Here is an 18,141-nt window from a genome sequence, read left to right as displayed (position 1 = left end):
GGCTGGATAAAACAAGTGGCATTAAAACATGGTATTAAATGTCAAGAACGATAATCCTAACCGATTAATCTTTTCACATTTAATACTTTAATACATTTAATATATACGAAACTATGTTGTTCTATATTTGTTAAATCTAAATATTCAATATACTTTTAAACGTTCCATAATTTAAGTTAATTAATCGAATAATAATAATTTTTAATCGAATAATAAATTCTTTCTGATTCTCTCAGTTTTAACGCGTGCAAAAAATAAATAAAAAAGCGACATTTTCCATCATTAATAATTATAAAAGAGAACGGAGAATACGAAGGGGTTAATGAGATATTTTTATGAACTCCTCATTATTTGGTTATTCATTATTTTCGTGTGTTCTTGTATTAAGCTACATACATATATATATATATATATACATATATATATATATATATATTCTAATCGCGAAAACGAGCAGAATTTACATGGTCCAAGAATAATTTTATTGCCGTAATAAAATTGTCAGTATTTCTTTGCATTGGAATGAACTTAAATTTTATAAGTCACAAATGATTTATAAAATCGAGAGTGTCGATCGTTGCCAAAAATTTTCTTTTCTCCTAAGAGCTTTTAAGCCTAAATAGCTTTTTGAAAGTTTGTAAATTTTATAGTTTTATATCTTGTATTTTAATATAAATAAATAAACAGCGAAGTAAGGAGTTAGAAGAATGGTGTACGCTCGAATTCGATTTAAAATTAAAGCGATATATGTCGCGATTATCACAAACGAGTAACGAGTATCGATCTTGTCGATACCGGTTTTATCTGTAATATCGTGCAGAAACGAAAAACATAAAGTGACAGAAAATCCGCGTGAATTCGTGTAATATATATATATATATATATCGATTCTCGTTGCTTGGTCCAATTACATCAAAATTACGATCATAGTACGTTTCATTGTTCCGTGGCTTCGAAAGCATACATATTGTAATTCCTGATGCAACTATCATAAATACCAAACCTGGATCCCTATTGAATCTGAAACTCGCCCATTTCAAACAATTATCGTTACAACAAGCTTTTGTTACGTTTAAAATTATGAATATAAAAAGACAAAGCACAAAGGCAAAATATGCAATTTCCTTTTCTTTCTATCCAATCTGTGCAAATTGATTGAATAACAACGAATTAATTATTTTCCCAAGTATTTCTCTATCTTTCCATCAACCTGTACAACCCAATAGCATCGATTCATATTTTTACACATTTTTTTTCGTTTGTTCGATGAATATTAAACAAGAAGAAACGCTCATACTTACTAAACATCTCATCTATCAAATTTTCAAAACTAGATTATTAAAAGAATTCCTTCGATAACAATGAAGATAATTTTCCAAAATTGAAATGTGAATCGAAAGATATCTAATTCCGTATTACAACTCGAAAATATTTTCCTCCACTTCGATGTAAATAAAACAAACATCTATCTATCTAATTCCGAAAACAAAAAAAGACAGGGTTTCTATTCCAAGAAACGAAAGTGAGAAGGAGAAAAATAAAAATTTCTCTTAACACCGCGCATCAACTTTTTAAACACCCAAGAAGGAACATGGGCGCTGAGAATTTGCATACGGCTTGTTAGGGGATCCTCCAGGCATCGATAATTTAACGCCAACGACGCGATTCTTTCGGCATTCGCGACACGTAGGATCGGTCGCGATTTCGAATGCCCAGCCTCAGAAGGGAGATTCTTCTGCCATTGAACGGCAATCGATTCCTCCTTGTCAAGTGTGCAACAAACTTAACAAAAGGCGCACGTAAAAGCCGGGAGGAGGAATGCAAAGAAAGCGGGAATAATTAATACTCGGTGCGCATCTCGGTTCCAGAGACGGGAGGTGTATCCGTGTAAAGGGAAAAATTCTCGCTCCATGGCGGGTTTCAGGGAAATACGTACGTACAACACGTTACATGTGCTGCTATTGTGGCATCGCTCCACGGAGCGGCTGGCCAGAGACAGGCTTTCAGAAAAATTTGTATCGCGTATTTCTAAGTATTTCTGAATAAAATTAATTATAAAATTTATATTCGTACCGAAATGTTATGTCGGATGTGTAAAAAAATTCGTATCGAGTATCATGTTTCGTTATAATCCGAGTCTGCATTCTGAGAATCAGTTCGTAGAGTAATGGCAATGTAATTATTGATTATCAGACTGTGGAAATTTATGCAGAAATTTTTATGTAGAATTTAGAGTAAAATATCTAATAACTATATTCGAAGAACCAGTATTCCAGTTTGTATTCATAATTTAAATTTGCACGAACAATCTCTGTAATTGTATTGAGATAAACAAATGCCAAAGATCATAAATACGACGTATATTACGTATATACTCTTTGCAGATCTTCCTTTTAGACCTTCCTTCTTCGCTTCTCCATCTGTTGATTATTTTAAATGAATATTTTATAATCGTTTCGATCGATTCATCACTATACTCTTATATTTAAGATCATTATTTCATTCGTTTCAATCGTATAATTGTATATATACATATATTTTTGTTTCAATAAAATAAAGGTGGCCAAATATAACTTGACAGACAGTTAATACATCACTACATAGAAATTGCATTCTTGCCGTTTTAGAAAGCGCACGCACAAGTGGATATGCCAAGCATGGCTCGGTGGATTTCACAGGAATTAATTGACTCGGTGATTTCAAGAAATTTATCGTCGTGATTTACGAGATCCACATGAATTTAAACCGCAAGAAAATTTCTACGTTATAATTTCATCGTTTTTCTGGCGGTGGGAAAAGAAAGAAAGAAATGGGGGAAAGAAAAATGGGGAAAAGAAAAAAGGGATGATAAATAAATAGAGGAAAGTCGCGTGCACGTGATCCACCGGTATATCCGGAACGTTTTTTCGATGTGAGAGAAGTACAAGAAAAAGGTGTAATTGTACCGTTGTGGAAGTACGGATGAAAATAATCAAAAATTAATTCCGGTTTCGAGTTGGATAACTCTTAACGCGTTATATGAAAGGAATATACATGTTCAAAGACGTGTTGGAATTAATTAATTTTTTTTTCGAAGGGAATAAATTAATTGTATTTTTTTAAATTCTGTCTTGTTAAAATATATTTGCAAATATCAAGCGTAGAGATGAGAAAGTATTTTGAAATTTTTGAGAGATATTATAATGTATCGCACATGTGTGTAATCATTATATTTCTTTTCAATCATGCTCGTTGAAAGAAAAAATAAAACTGCACGTGTATAATATTCTTTTAGAGGAAAAGAAATTTTATTTGTCTTATTTAAAACACAATGTTTTACTCTATTTAAATTTTCAACCCGTTGTGTGCTATTTATAAGAAGAGAATTTAAAATATGAGGAAAAAAGTAAAAAAACAAAAACATATATATATATACATATAATTATGATATATATGGCTAAGAATGCAATATGAAAAGAAGTTGTAGCAAAAGAATAATCTAAATTTAATAAACATTTCGTGGATAAAGTCGGCGTTTTTAGAACGCGAGACTTTTGCGCGCGCGATGAAAATTCATCAAGCTTTAGCAGGGCATTTTTAATCAACCAGAATAAGAAGATAAGTACACACACATATACGCAGATGCTCACGTGCACACAAGTCGACTCACGAACAGCTCACGAACAAGCAAAGTACTCTCAACGTAGAAGGAATATCTCCTTCGGTAAATAAAACAGGGAATAACCGCGGTAAAGATGATCCGTCTATTAAAACCGAGATAGGATCTGTTTTATAAAATCACTATGTATCATCATCTGTTAAGTTTAAACTATTCGCTTTAATAAAATGAAAAAAAAGAGAAAGAAGAAACGCTAATAAATAAAGAGAAAAAAAACAATTCTTAAAATCATCCAATGATCCTCCAATGATGATTATAATTCCAAAAGGAAAAAAAAAAAAAGGAAGAAAAGGAACAATTTCAATTAACCAAATGTCAATCTCGCGTGAGAACGACATTTCGCAAATGGAAAATCGAGTGAATCGTGTAAAAAACGAAGTGTACAAAAAAAAATCAATTTGCATGCACACGTACCTCGATTTCTATAATTCACACGCGTGGAAACGTGCAGCCAATTAATCCACCGTTCTCCGTGAAACAATCCGTAGATCTTCTCTCGTGCGTCTGTGTATATATATATATATATGTCTGTGTTTTCTTTTTCTTCCCTCTTCTCGCACTTGGCAAACGACAGAAAATCGTGAACGATCGTTCGATAAAAATGTCGAACGATGATCGTTCCACTGAATCGCAACCCCTATTTCCCTTGGAAGTAATGCTTTCGTAGAGAGACACGAAACGAAAGAGGCAGACTTGGATTCGAAATTGCGGTACCGCTCGGCAGGTAACGCGCCTTTCGCCGCTCAGTCCGCGCCGAATGACGTTCGTATACTGTCCTGGCTCGGTGCGTTCGGCGGAGCCGGCCTCGTATGATGACCCCCTTCTAGAATTCTACGGCCCTGTCGACGTACGCCACAATCTCTGGACACCGACGTAACACCAGGAAACACGGGTAACCGTCGATCCTGTTGGATTCGTTCACATCTAAAATTTCGCCGGCTGAAACTCCTCCTTTGCGGTAAATAATAAAATTCTTGCTTTGCTCCGGATAAAACTCCGGCAATTAAACGTGTATCCGTGTAACATATAACCTGGAACAATTTATTAAATTTTAAGTGATTTTTCAATGATAGATAGTTTCGCGTTTTTTCGATTTAATATGAAGGTTTCACCATTTCGTAACTTTTTTTTTTTTGTTATATCTGAATATGTATTATACATAGGTGCGTAACGAAGAAAATGGAATGAAATATTTAAAAGAAAATGATTATAATTGTGCTTATTTGTCATATAATAAAAGAGAAAAAATAGAGGTAAAATGGTTCGGTTTATTAATTACGATTAAAAGATAATTACGGTAAAATAATTTGAGGACGAAATAACGAATAAAAATTGCAACGAAAATTTTTTTAACGAAATACAAAAGCTTTGTTTTAGAACAACGAATAAAATTAGTTTTGTAATTGATTTTCCTCTTAATTTTTAGTTACGTATTTTTTTAAATGTACGAATGAGATCGGTTTTTTAATGAGATTTATCGAAAAATATTCAAATAACGTTGGTTCGTAATTCGTGTAGATTAAATCGATTCACCGGAGACTTTAAAAACATTCTATCCCATTAAAACTATTAAATTACTTAATGTTTTTTTTTAACTCTTTCCAATGAAACTTTTATACAAATTTAAATTTTGCTTATATCTACTTGAACACTTAATCGGATAATATTCGCTTTTCGTTTAAAAATTTTATACTTCATTCATTATAAACAAATTTTAATGCACCTTAATACTTTATTCACAACGCAATGTCCCGCGACCAACAACAATATCGATAAAACTGATTTATCACTCTATTCAAAATATCGATCACACTACCATTCTTCTATTACGCTAACAAACTACGAATATCTACGAATCGATCAATTTTCCATTTTAAACGATGATTCTGTCCGCTACTAACCAAAAAGGTAAAAACTCGATGATGTTACCTGTTACCGGTCAGTGCTTACATTTCAATAGTAGATGAAACGGGTCATCGATCGACCAAATGACCCAAAACCATCCGTAATTACGAAGTCGTATTCAACGATCTTTCAAACACTCGATTTCCTCTCGTATCACAACGGTAGATCCGTATCTCTTCTAATCTCCATATCCTACAACGTGATACTTCCTATTTCTTCTTTCCTCCTCTCTCTATTTCCTTATCTTTTTTTTTATTCAAGTAGTCAGAAGTCACAATCATGGATCCCTCCTAATCTCTTTTTCTTTTTTCTCTTTCTTATTTTCTTTTTTCCTTTTTTTTTTCTTTTATTTAAGCAGTCAAATAGTCAGCGCGATACTCAACGGGAAGAACCTTGGGAAAAATTCATGTAGCTCGCACAGACACGTCCGGAATTCGATTCTAGAACGTATTGCTCCTTCCAACTTTACGGTACTCCCGCAGTATTGCCTGTAGACACGAAAAAGTGCGGTTGCAGCGGTTGCATCCGTAGGGAGGAGAGCCAGCATACTAAGAAACAGAAAGAGAAAGAGGAGGAGGGAATGTGTATGAGAGAGGCAATGGTAAAACTGAGTGAGCACACCCATCTTTCTTACCTTCCATTTTTCTCACTGAACGAAAGGATCCGGTGTAATTCTAGCGCGCACGTTGAAAATTAATGTGGTTCTGTGGACTGGTACGCGCGGAATTCGATCCGGCAACGACCCGCTTCTTCACCTTTACGGTACTCGCGATATCCTGGGCTACACCGGCATGGAAATATGCAGTGAACCGCGCCCGTTTCACCGTGGCCGTTTCGCGACCGTCCATTGCTCTCGTTCAGTGGCCTGGGTTCATCCGTGTTAACGTTTCAAACGAAACGGCGCTGTTCGAGTAAGCGTAAACGTTCTTTCGAACGCGCTTCCTCTTTTCCTACGCGCGTTATCGGCTGCGCTGGAAAGAAGAATCGAAAAACGTTTTAGAATTTTTCGTAAGAGATTCGATTTTATATTTAAATTGAACGCGAGAGGAAAGAAGAAGAAATTCTAAAGCGACCCAGCGAAGATTTAGTGGCTCTATTCCAAATGCACGAGTTTGAACTCTTACGGTTTTATGTAACCTACCGAAAAATATGTAACACCTGCAGAGAGAGCGGTAAATATAAAGCTGGAACGAGGGCGCTTTGAAGCTCGTTGGAATTAAAAAGGCGCTCTTGTGTATTTAGACGTTTTTTTTTTTTTGCCGTGTCAAAGCATGGTAATATTGAAATGCATGGAGGAACCGGTCTACTTTAATAAAAAAAAAAAAAATAAAAGGAGGAGACTATCGTTTATGATCAAACGATATCTAAATGGAAATTTAAAATTTAATTATCGTTTTTTGTTTTATTACAGTGATCTGATTATTGAATTAATATTGGTTAGAATTTTTAATATTTTATATTTTCTTTTAAATTATAAAATTTAAAAAATAATAAAATAAATATATTATTTTTAATATATTAACAATAAAATATTTTAATTACAAGAAAAAGAGAATTTATTTTAGTTAGCTTTTTAACTTATTTTTACTTTTTATTTTTACTTTAATTTATTTAAAAATAATAGTTAATAAAACTGATTGATTTTAAAAAAATTGAAAAAATTGAATCTTTGTAAGATCAACATATTAATAACATCTAAGAATTATATTTGAGGTAATTAATTACCACTAAGGGTTAAATGCTTCATCGGTTGATAGCAATAAATAAATTGCTATTTATGACATGACTTACGTGTTTAGTCATAATTTAAATAATCAAGAATAATTTTTTATTTAAAAGATAATATCGTGAAATATTATAATTAGAAAAACAGTTCTAATTCTTTGCATAATTAGATATACTTTGTTCAATAATCTATTGATAGAAGCTATTTTCATACAGAACACCTGAATATCAATATTAATTTATAAAATCTTACCGTAACGGAAACTTTTAGCTGCTTACATAAATTATACACCATAAACTTCCATGAAACTTATCCATAATCAATGTTCGATCAACCGGCAGGTTTATGTTGCATCTTGTACATCAAATTTATTTTATAACGTTCCAGAAGGAAGTGCATGTATGCTGTATAGAGATAAATGTTATTAATTTAGAGAAGTAGGAGTGTACAAAGAAGAAAAGGAAAAAAGATTTGAGAAAGAAAAGGAGAGACATCAAGTTGTACGCTGTTCCAACATTCCTAGGTAGCCCCAAGGCGTTAAACGGAGTACCGTCATTGCAAGGAAAGGCCCACTGACCGACATTCCCCTTTCCATTCTTCCTGATACTCCTTCGTCCGGATCTTGCCACGATACTAGCGTGTACATGGCGACGACCTGTAGTGAGTATCGTAACCGGAACCTCTGGAACCTTCGCCCTGAATTTCTGAGATAGCCATTTTCTCGAACACGAGGTCAAATTTTTCAATTGTTGCTAACGAATCTTGAGAAAACTATAACTGATATCGATAACATTAATACTTTCGAATTTTTCTTATCTGTTATAGATAATTTATTTCCTTTTATTTTTTAATTTAAACAAAAGCATATATAATGTTCCAAATAAATCTTTAATATATATATGTTTTTCATTTTTCAAACTTCTTTCGTGTTTTGATATTTAATAATAAAAACTCGATATAATAAAAAAATAAATAATTAAATATTCAAGTTTCTGTTAAAAATAAAAAAAATAACTTTCTTCTAATCGAATAAGAAATTATTCGTATAAATTGTTTTAAGATAATAAAGCATTGTAGCATATGTGTCAAATTGATGTAAGAATGAAAATTAAGTAGAATAATTTATATATTAATTAACATTAAATTAAGTTATATTGATAAAGATTATTTTACATTATTGAAAAAATATCTCATATTATTTGAATTATAAAATAGATTGATTTATATACTTAGTAAATCTTTGATTGGAACATAGTTATTTCTTAGAAAACTTGTATACAGTTATAATGTTATGCGTCTTTTACGATCTATCCATAAAAGTCAAGAGAATGGAGACCTACATTTTCATTAACATCCTGTAAAACTCGAATAATGCAATTTTAATAAACGATTTTCTTAATGCTGTGCTTCGATTCATTATTTCTACAAAAGAGTGATATAGTAAAATCACATCGCACAATAATATAATCGCATATATGTCGCACTAAATACAATTTCCACTAAATCCAAGAAAAATTCATAAATGCTTTATATTGTACATATATGCTATACTAATACTAGAAACGAAGAACTTTCAGTATCTTATATATAGATAATAAATTCTCTATAGTTTTCAATATAAATACTATTATCTTAATAAACTGTATAATTACATGGAACATAACTTGAGGAATACTTTGGAAAATAACATAGAATTTAATATTGTTAGATTCGTGGAACTATGAAAGTTTTCTTATGAAACATCATCTGCTATGGCACATGTCTCATATTCTAACATGGTATATTAGTTATATGTTCTCCTCATTGGGTACACAGTCAGAAGTTATTGCAGTGCAAAAGATCAACACAAGGAAACGAAATCGAATTCGTTTCGTTTCCTGTTGATTATTCTAACAATAAGCATCCAAGTTATCAACGGATCCATGCATCTTTTGTAAAGCGATCGATAAACAATTCCAATTTTCTGATATCGTCCTACAAATAAATGTAATTATATATATAATAGCAGTAACAGTAATTGTTACTCGACTATAAAATAAAATTTTATAATATTCTATCCAGCATTACTTTTTATATTTTTATATAACATATAAATAATATTAATATATTAATATTAATAAAATGTTAATATGTTCGTGTGAGAGATCGATTCAAGCAGTTAAGAGAAACACAAAAATAATATAAAAAAATATCGATTAAATTTATTAACAAATAATTTACATTAGATAAAGTGAGACGAGAATAATGTTTTTTTCCTCTAGAATTGATTTCTAGAATTAACTCTTCAAAAATATCGTACGAATATATTAACATATAAGTTAAGAAAATATATATGCGTATATATGTATATATGTACATATATGCATATCCCTAGGGAACATATATCAATTATCCATCTTATCAACATGACGCCAGAAGCCTTGTCATTATCGGCATGCCGAAAGGGACAAATTTGCACGAACATATATACTGTGTTATGTTGCATCGTAGTTTCATGAATTACAATGAACTAATGACATCTGTATGCGTTTAGGGCATTACATACAGTACACATGTTTCAAGTGTTTCGAATGTTCCAGTAAAGCTATAATGATTCAAGTTAGGATGAATTAACGATGGATATCATCCAAATATCCATGAAATTGAACATTAAATCGATATAATTCATATTGAGATGAGATTGTAATTAAATTGAAAATATTCATAAGTAAAACAATAATGAATTTAGATTAAATTCATTGGATGATGAGATAAATTCGTTGCAGCAAGTAATTATAATCAATGTTATAACGTAATATAATATTCATACGAAGTTATTTATAAATTTCAATTGTTTTATGTAACAATGTTCTTTATATTTCTTTTTTCTTAAACAAATATCTCTTTCTTGTAAAAACGATAAAAATATATTAATATATCAAAAAATTATTAGATTTATATTTTTGATAAGTTATTGATAATTAATGCAATAAATATAGAATAAAGTTAAAAAAATCTTAATTAGATTATTTTACATCTTTAATTTTTATACGTACCATAATCATTATCGATTATCACAGATTAATTTAATTTACTTCTGTTTACTCATACTATTATGTACTTATCCTTTTCTTAAAAAAACAATTAATATTTATTAATATTTTAATATAACAATTAATTAATATTTTAATATAACTATATATTTAAAAGCAATACATAGCAAATTATCTATAAATGAAAATTTAATTTTGACATATAAAAGGTTATAATATTTGAAATAAAATTAATAAAAAAATGGAATTTTTAATAATTTATAATATGTTCTTATAATAATTATTAATTGTTAATTGAAATTAAAATTTTATTGTTCAATAGCTTATTTTACGATGAATCGTATATTGTTTTCTTTCGTGATAAAATATTTGAACACGATCATTTTGAATTTAATCACACACTTAAATATGATATTCATCGTTTTTTTATAATTATATATTATTATAATATTTAATATTTTATATAGTTTTTTTAATAATTTATTCTTTATAATAAATATAATGATATAATAAAAATTAATTTAATTATTTATTATTTATTCTATTTTGTTTTATTTAATAAATAATATAATAAATTATAAGTAAAATTTTCATGTAGTCACCTGTAAAGTTTCAAAGTTGGTATCGTTTTCCAAATAATACAATATATTAAGAATTATATGTTTAAATTAAATTCTTATCTATTTTAAATTTTTGAGATTTTCTTTTATATTTTGAAAATATAAATTTATATATAAATAGTAATACTTAAATATAAATTTAAATATATCAAATTGTAATAAAATTTATATTACTATCCTAAAATTTCGTTAACATATAGAAACGCCTCTTAATCTTTTAATAATTTTAAAAATAAAATTAAAATGATATATTATGAAATTATGTAAATTATTAGATATTATTACAATATAAATCAACAACATTTAATTCAAAATCAATATAGAAAATTAAATGATCTTAAAATAAAAAGAAAATATTACATAGAAATACTATAATAATGATGTATAAAATTTTAGTATTTATATAATTTATTCTAAATTTAATAATTTATTATAAATACTTACAAGAAACATTTATTATCACATATAATTTTAATATTATCACAAAAATAATTTTCATTTAATTCTTTGATATAATGCATAGTCTTGATACAACATATTAAAATTTATATGAGTTGCGCAAAGCAATTATGCGTTAACTGCGCACATGCTTCCACGTAAGTGACAGGTACTGACCAACATAACCTATTCGTCTTTATAATCAAATATTAATTTCTTTATAATTTTTAGAATATAATTGCAGAAATTTGAATAAAAGGTATCATAAAAATGGTATCTGTTTTGAATACGGTTGATACCGGTCATGAAGACATGATTCATGATGCCGAAATGGATTATTATGGTTTGAGGTTAGCAACTTGTTCCAGTGATAATTCGATTAAAATTTTTGACTTAAAAAACGGAACGCAAAGTTTAGTGGCTGATCTTAAAGGTCATGTTGGACCTGTATGGCAGGTTACTTGGGCACATCCTAAGTTCGGAAATCTTTTAGCGTCCTGCAGTTATGATCGGTGTGTTATAATTTATTGAAATTTTTTAATAATTAAAAACAAAATAATTTATTTTGTTATGTATAATAATTTGTAATTAAAAAAATTATTAAATTTTTAAATTTTTATATATTATTCTTTGTAATAGAAAAGTAATTATTTGGAAAGAATTAGGAGAATGGACCAAGATTTATGAGCACAATGGTCATGATTCCTCTGTTAATTCAGTAGCTTGGGCACCACATGAATTTGGCTTAATTTTAGCTTGTGGCAGCTCTGATGGTTCAGTATCTATACTTGTTAATAATGGTGATACATGGGATACACAAAAAATTACAAATGCTCATTCGATTGGATGCAATGCTGTGAGTTGGTGTCCTGCTATTGAACCTAGTTTTGATGCTAGTGGAACACAAAGAAATGGACCAATAAAAAGATTAGCTACAGGAGGTTGTGATAATTTAGTAAAAATTTGGAAAGAAGAAGGTGATAGATGGATTGAAGAAGATAAATTAGAAGCACACAGTGATTGGGTAATACATCTGCTATTATCTTTTAAATTTAGAAATATAAATTAAAGAAAAATAATAATTAAATATCTTGTTTCTCACAGGTAAGGGATGTTGCATGGGCTCCTGCAGTTGGACCATCCAAAGCAGCTTTGGCATCTTGTTCACAAGATCGTCGTGTAATTGTATGGACTTCTAATGATTATACTAGTTGGACACCAACTATCCTCAATGTTTTTGATGATGTCATTTGGAATGTTAGTTGGTCATTAACTGGAGGTATTTTAGCAGTTAGTGGTGGAGATAATAAAGTATCCCTTTGGCGTGAAAATACTGAAGGACAATGGATTTGTATTTCTGAGACAAATAAAGGTCAAGGAAACCTTAATAACACTGATCAGCGTACATTATAATATCTGAAAATAAAATAAGATAACATTTTTTATCAATAAGTATTGTAAATTAAAATAATTAATATTAATATCAATTTTATTCCTCTTCTTTGTATTCTTATTATATTTATCTTATTATACATAAAGAAATATAATTTTCAGACCAAATTAAATTCCAGAATTTTACATCTATAATGAAGAAATACTATATTGTACATTTTTTTAACAATGCATCATAAACGATGTATAAGTTATAAAAATATACATATTATATATCTGTTATTAATCAAGTAAAAAATATTTTGCATATTTATATATATAAATAAATTATTGTACATATAATTATTGTATAGAATTCGTTAAATGATTAATTTTGAGTATACAAGGATGCAGCAAAAACAATATCTCTTTTAATAACAGTAGAAGCTTCTTCCATTTTTTCTTTTAAAACAGGATCACCTATAGTAGTAGCTGCATTTTTTACATCTCGTAATGTTTCACTTAATTGTTGAATACATCGTACTATAATTCCTTCTTGTACATCCGTTTTTTCCATAATTTCGGCAAATGATTTCGCTTGTGCCCAATCATAAACTACCTCTACTAAACCAAAGTTTAGTGGTTGTAATGTTACTAATTGATAATGTTGTTCTAAAGCTTCTAATTCAGCATGTATTTCTTTTATTTCTTCACAACTCTACAATCAAATAATATTTAAACATTATAATAAATCTATTATTTGAAACAATTTAACATTTATAAAAAATTTATGCTAAGAAAATATACCCTTTTTAATTCCGGTGTTAAATTTGGTTCAACATCAGTTCGTTGTTGAAATATTAAAGCAGATAACAATGCTGCTATTTCAGCTGGTTGAAGTACAGTTAATACATTTTTAAGAATGAGCTCTGTAATTAATAATTCGTTATTTCCCATTTGTAAAGCTACTCGACCTTTCAATGCAACTATAAAACACAATAAAAAATTATTTTAAATTGTTAAATAATCTTAATAATTTTTATTTTATAAAAAAACATACCTCTTTCATCATTATCTATATATCCTAAATTTTTAAGAAGTGCAACAGCATTTGTATATTCGGGATACAAACTTAATCCTTCATCACTAAGTTTTAATTGTAATTTATTTTTTTTGCTTTCCAATTCACTTCGTTCATATACAATTTCAAATTGTTCTTCAAAATTCAATATTTCTCTACATTTCATATCATATACAGCTTTTTTTAAATCGAATAAATGTTGTAATTTCCTATCAACATCATAATTCATTTTCATCTCTAGATATGGTTTTAATGTAGAAGAATTATGAGAAGCATTAAGAGATAGAGTCATTAATTCTTGCATTGCTGTTTTATAAGTTTGACTAGGTTCTTCATTTCTAAAAATAATTTAATTTTATATATAATATTATATATAATAATTATATATAATAAATTGTAGATATTTTAAATGCGATTCTTTACTACTTACTTAAATCTAGGTATTTGTCTTTTTTCCCAATTTGCCAAAACCAAATTATAATCTATTTTAATTTGACAATTTGTAATTTCTAATATATTCCATGCATCTATAGTCAATACTTCATCTGATGGAATTCCAACTGGTATAAATATTTCTTTCTTTGTTAAAGCAACAATATCGTACCATTTATTGGACTTATTAATTTTCTGATTTTTTTCTTCTATTTCTTTGATAGATTTTGATATATCAGAATTTTTAAGAACTAATACTCTATATTGTCTATTACCTTTATTTTGAACTGTGCCTAATAATAAAGCTAATTTATTATAATGACTTTCATATGATATAAGCAATATTCTTCCGGGTGTTAAACTTTTTACTGCTTTTTTTTGTGTCTCGTAAAAATAAGGTTTCAAATATTTCAGATATTCTAAATAATCAACAGCTACTCGATAAAAATCGGAAAGTTTCTTTTGTAAATCAGTTAAAAGTGGCAATTTTGATAATTCATTCTCCACTTCTTGTAATTGCATTTTGTAATTATTTTGATTTATAACTACTGGTGATTCTTTAAAAGATCTTCGCATCATTGCTTCGACTGTCACCGATTCATTTAGCCTTCTTAGATTTAATACCATAGAATATGTTACTTTAAATTTCGATTCTAAATTCTGAGCTTGTCCACACATCATATTTTTTAATTCATTAAAATGTGGCACAGATGTTCGACACATAACTATAACCATTCCAGTTGTATCATGACCTCTACGACCAGCTCGACCAGCCATTTGTACATATTCAGAAGGATAAAGTATTCGGAAATTATTACCATCATATTTTTTTATAGAATCGAAAACTACAGTACGCGCTGGCATATTAACACCCATTGCAAATGTTTCTGTTGCAAATAATAACTATAATAAAATAAAATCTTTATAAATTTAAATAATTAATATAAATGTTATAAAATTGAAAAAAAATATATATATATATATATTGAAAAACTGACTTTAACAACTCCAGTTTGGAAAAGCATTTCCACTATTTCTTTCAGAATAGGTAATATACCACTATGATGGATACCAATTCCACTTTCTAATAATTCTTGCATCATAAGCACTTGTGGTAATTGTCTATCAGTACCTTTTAAATGTCGAATATTATTTTGAAAAAAAGCTCGAATAGTGTGCTTTTCAGTCTCAGTTGTAAGATCGACATTTCTTAATAATACAGCACTCATATCGCATCGTTTTCGTGATAACATAAAGACAACGACAGGCAACATATTCTAAAACAAAAAACATATAATATATAACTATATGTTTAAATAAATAATAACAATTTAATCAAAATGTTTATATAATAATTGTACTTGTGTTTTTAAATGACTAATGAAAGCACTCCATAATACTTGTTCTTGTTTTGGAGTCATTTGTTGATGTATAGATATTTTTTTAATATCTTTAATATTTTTATTTACTTGGTTTTTCGAATTTTTAGAATTTGTTGCTTTATACCATCTAAAATTATATTTATAAATATTATTATAAAATATATAATAAAAAATTAAAAAAAAATTAAAGATTACCCATCTAATAAAAATTGACCACTTTCACCCAATACTAAAAATTTATCATCCTTAGTTTTACCATCAGTTCCAGTATATAAATAATGTTGAAGAGGTACAGGTCGTTTTAGAGTGCTTATTACATATGTCTTTTTTTTTTTTGTACGACCAACCCAATCAGCAAATACTAGAGGATTTGGCACAGTTGCAGATAACATTACTATAGTAACTGTTTGTGGCAGAAGTATCACACTTTCTTCCCAAACATGACCACGCTAAAATATATCATATAAATTATTTTTAATATAAAGTTTGCAAAAATGTAGCATTAAAATCCTATTTACTTCATCATTATTAATGTAATGCACTTCGTCAAATATAACAAATTCTAAATCCCTTAAAACTTCGGATGCGCAATATAACATAGATTGTAAAATTTCCGTGGTTATAATAAGACATGATGCATTTGGATTAATTTGTAAATCTCCTGTTAATAATCCTACACTTTCGAATTTTCTTTTAAGTTCACGATATTTTTGATTTGAAAGTGCTTTTATAGGAGATGTATAAATGACTCTGAAAAAAATAAAATTAATATTATTAATTTACATAATTATGATTTGAAATATAATTCAATAAATATAAATCTTTACTTTGTCATATGTTTTTGACTTAATGCTATAGCATACTCTGCTACAGTTGTTTTTCCAGCAGATGTATGTGCAGCAACAAACACATTACAACCTTCTTCTAATTTAAGAATAGCTTGTTTTTGGAAAATATCTAATTCATATGGAAAACTCATTGCTAATTCAGGAATTCGTTTTTCAAAATCAGTAAGTGGAACAGATACATCTAATTGTTCTGCCCATTCTGTTATAGTTTCCACACGTTTTTCTGAAATATTTAAAATAGGTATATCTCTTTCTTCTAATAATGAAGTAATTTCATCAAATGCTGATTCCGAAATATCTGAAGTTTTGGTTTTTGTTTCTTCCTTTATTTTTTTTGTTTCTAATTTCCAAAAATCAAGTTCATTTTGTTCTTCTTCTACAATAGCCATTAAATTGATCTTGTCTGCTGTACTTTCAATTTCATTTTTCTCTGATTCCAATGATTCTTGTTCCTGTTGTATTGTCTTTTCTTTTGGAGTATAATTATCACTTTTAAATTCTATGCCTGCACTAAATCCTTTTGCTAATGTTCTTAAATTATTTTCAAAGTCAATTTCCTCCATTGATGAGTCCACTATCATCTCAGGTTCATCAAAACCACCCGGCCAAAATGGAATATTACTAGTATTTCCTAAACAAAATTTTAATATTTATCAAATTATTTTGAACATTAATTTTATTAATGTTATTAATATATTTAATAATTATATTCTATGATCTAAATTATATAAAACATTTTATGAAATACCTCTAATAATATCAGAAGGTGGACCTGGTGCACGTGTCATAGACATAGAATTTCTAGCAGTTTCACCTGCTGATTTCAAAGGTACTTCATGCATTTCTCCAAGTTTGCCAGTAACAGGATCTCTATTAAATTTTAATGTAGTACCAAGTGGTGCTATATCACAATTCAAAAGAGAAAGAATATCAGGTTTTCTTGGCCAATAACATTGTGCATTATCCAAATGATATATTGGAAGATTATCCAAACATTCTATATATTCTCTTAATTCAGTTCTAATATCGGGCCAAATAGGTGGCAATTCAAATTCTAACTGTGAAATAAACAATTGTTGAAATAAATTATTACTATAAATTTCTTCATAATTAAATTAAAAATTTTTTACCATTTGTTTATTTGTATCATTCTTTATATCCATTTCTTTAATTTTTATATTTACACCACATTAATGAAACAATCTATCTCATTAATTCTTTAATATATTGCACTTTATTAAAAGGAATAATACTAGAAAAAAAATCTAATTTTAATAATTAATCTAAAACACATAATATATGATATAATAAAATATGAGATATAAAAAATAAATTTTAATAAATACTGTTTATAAATACCAAAAAATTATTAAAAAATATATTTTTTGATCTATTTTAATTTCAATTATGAAATAACAAATTATATTACATTATTACATTAGCATACAATTTATTTTTAGTACATTTCAAAAATTATAAAATTATAAATTATTTATAATTTTAGCAATAAATATAAATAATATCGAGGTTATGTTTACAAGCATGTTTATACTATAAAATAGATACAAATATATGCAATATTTCTTATTTTATATCATGGGGATTTTATTTGTAAAGATAGTAAAATATATACATTGATCTGTTTATT

At 28.2% G+C, this 18,141-nt stretch overlaps 3 protein-coding genes across 7 annotated transcripts in view; 1 reads left to right on the top strand and 2 right to left on the bottom strand.

Annotated features, from left to right (window-relative positions):
- LOC107997657 (cysteine-rich motor neuron 1 protein) overlaps positions 1 to 10,731 on the bottom strand; it is a 34,032-nt gene extending 23,301 nt beyond the window's left edge. The window contains exons 1-5 of one of the 3 annotated variants that reach the window (XM_062074791.1): positions 10,325 to 10,723; positions 7,542 to 9,263; positions 6,198 to 6,534; positions 5,609 to 6,111; positions 4,073 to 4,689 (exon numbers count right to left, since the gene is read on the bottom strand). The gene's annotated coding sequence lies outside the window, so the exon portion shown is untranslated. Of the gene's footprint in view, positions 1 to 4,072; positions 4,690 to 5,608; positions 6,112 to 6,197; positions 6,848 to 7,541 lie in introns of those variants that run through there. The other 2 variants (XM_062074790.1, XM_028666588.2) reach the window with 2 other exon arrangements.
- Positions 10,732 to 11,407: 676 nt separating this feature from the next.
- On the top strand, positions 11,408 to 12,828 carry LOC107997663 (protein SEC13 homolog). 2 transcript variants are annotated; one of them, XM_017056418.3, is made up of 4 exons: positions 11,408 to 11,537; positions 11,611 to 11,891; positions 12,019 to 12,403; positions 12,484 to 12,828. In XM_017056418.3, the coding sequence occupies exons 2-4, from the start codon at positions 11,650 to 11,652 to the stop codon at positions 12,790 to 12,792; spliced, it is 936 nt and encodes a 311-aa protein (XP_016911907.1). In that variant the 5' UTR covers positions 11,408 to 11,537; positions 11,611 to 11,649; the 3' UTR covers positions 12,793 to 12,828. The 2 variants fall into 2 exon arrangements, with proteins under 2 accessions (XP_016911907.1, XP_016911906.1); XM_017056417.3 differs by having other exon boundaries at positions 11,483 to 11,548.
- A 22-nt stretch (positions 12,829 to 12,850) lies between these two features.
- On the bottom strand, positions 12,851 to 18,060 carry LOC107997662 (superkiller complex protein 2). 2 transcript variants are annotated; one of them, XM_017056416.3, is made up of 12 exons: positions 17,853 to 18,060; positions 17,624 to 17,745; positions 17,242 to 17,551; positions 16,473 to 17,124; positions 16,164 to 16,395; positions 15,841 to 16,094; positions 15,625 to 15,772; positions 15,262 to 15,540; positions 14,262 to 15,166; positions 13,811 to 14,169; positions 13,558 to 13,736; positions 12,851 to 13,468 (listed from the first exon to the last, which is right to left on the bottom strand). In XM_017056416.3, exons 2-12 carry the CDS (start codon positions 17,654 to 17,656, stop codon positions 13,139 to 13,141), a joined length of 3,681 nt encoding a protein of 1,226 aa, XP_016911905.1. In that variant the 5' UTR covers positions 17,657 to 17,745; positions 17,853 to 18,060; the 3' UTR covers positions 12,851 to 13,138. The 2 variants fall into 2 exon arrangements, with proteins under 2 accessions (XP_016911905.1, XP_061930780.1); XM_062074796.1 differs by lacking the exon at positions 17,853 to 18,060 and having other exon boundaries at positions 17,242 to 17,547; positions 17,624 to 17,736.
- Between the last annotated feature and the right edge of the window lie 81 nt (positions 18,061 to 18,141).

This window comes from Apis cerana, linkage group LG5 (genome assembly GCF_029169275.1).
Source record: "Apis cerana isolate GH-2021 linkage group LG5, AcerK_1.0, whole genome shotgun sequence".
In the NCBI taxonomy this organism is placed as follows: Eukaryota; Metazoa; Arthropoda; class Insecta; order Hymenoptera; family Apidae; genus Apis; species Apis cerana.
The sequence above is the reverse complement of the archived record's forward strand: the minus strand, read 5'-3'. Positions and strand labels throughout refer to the sequence as shown.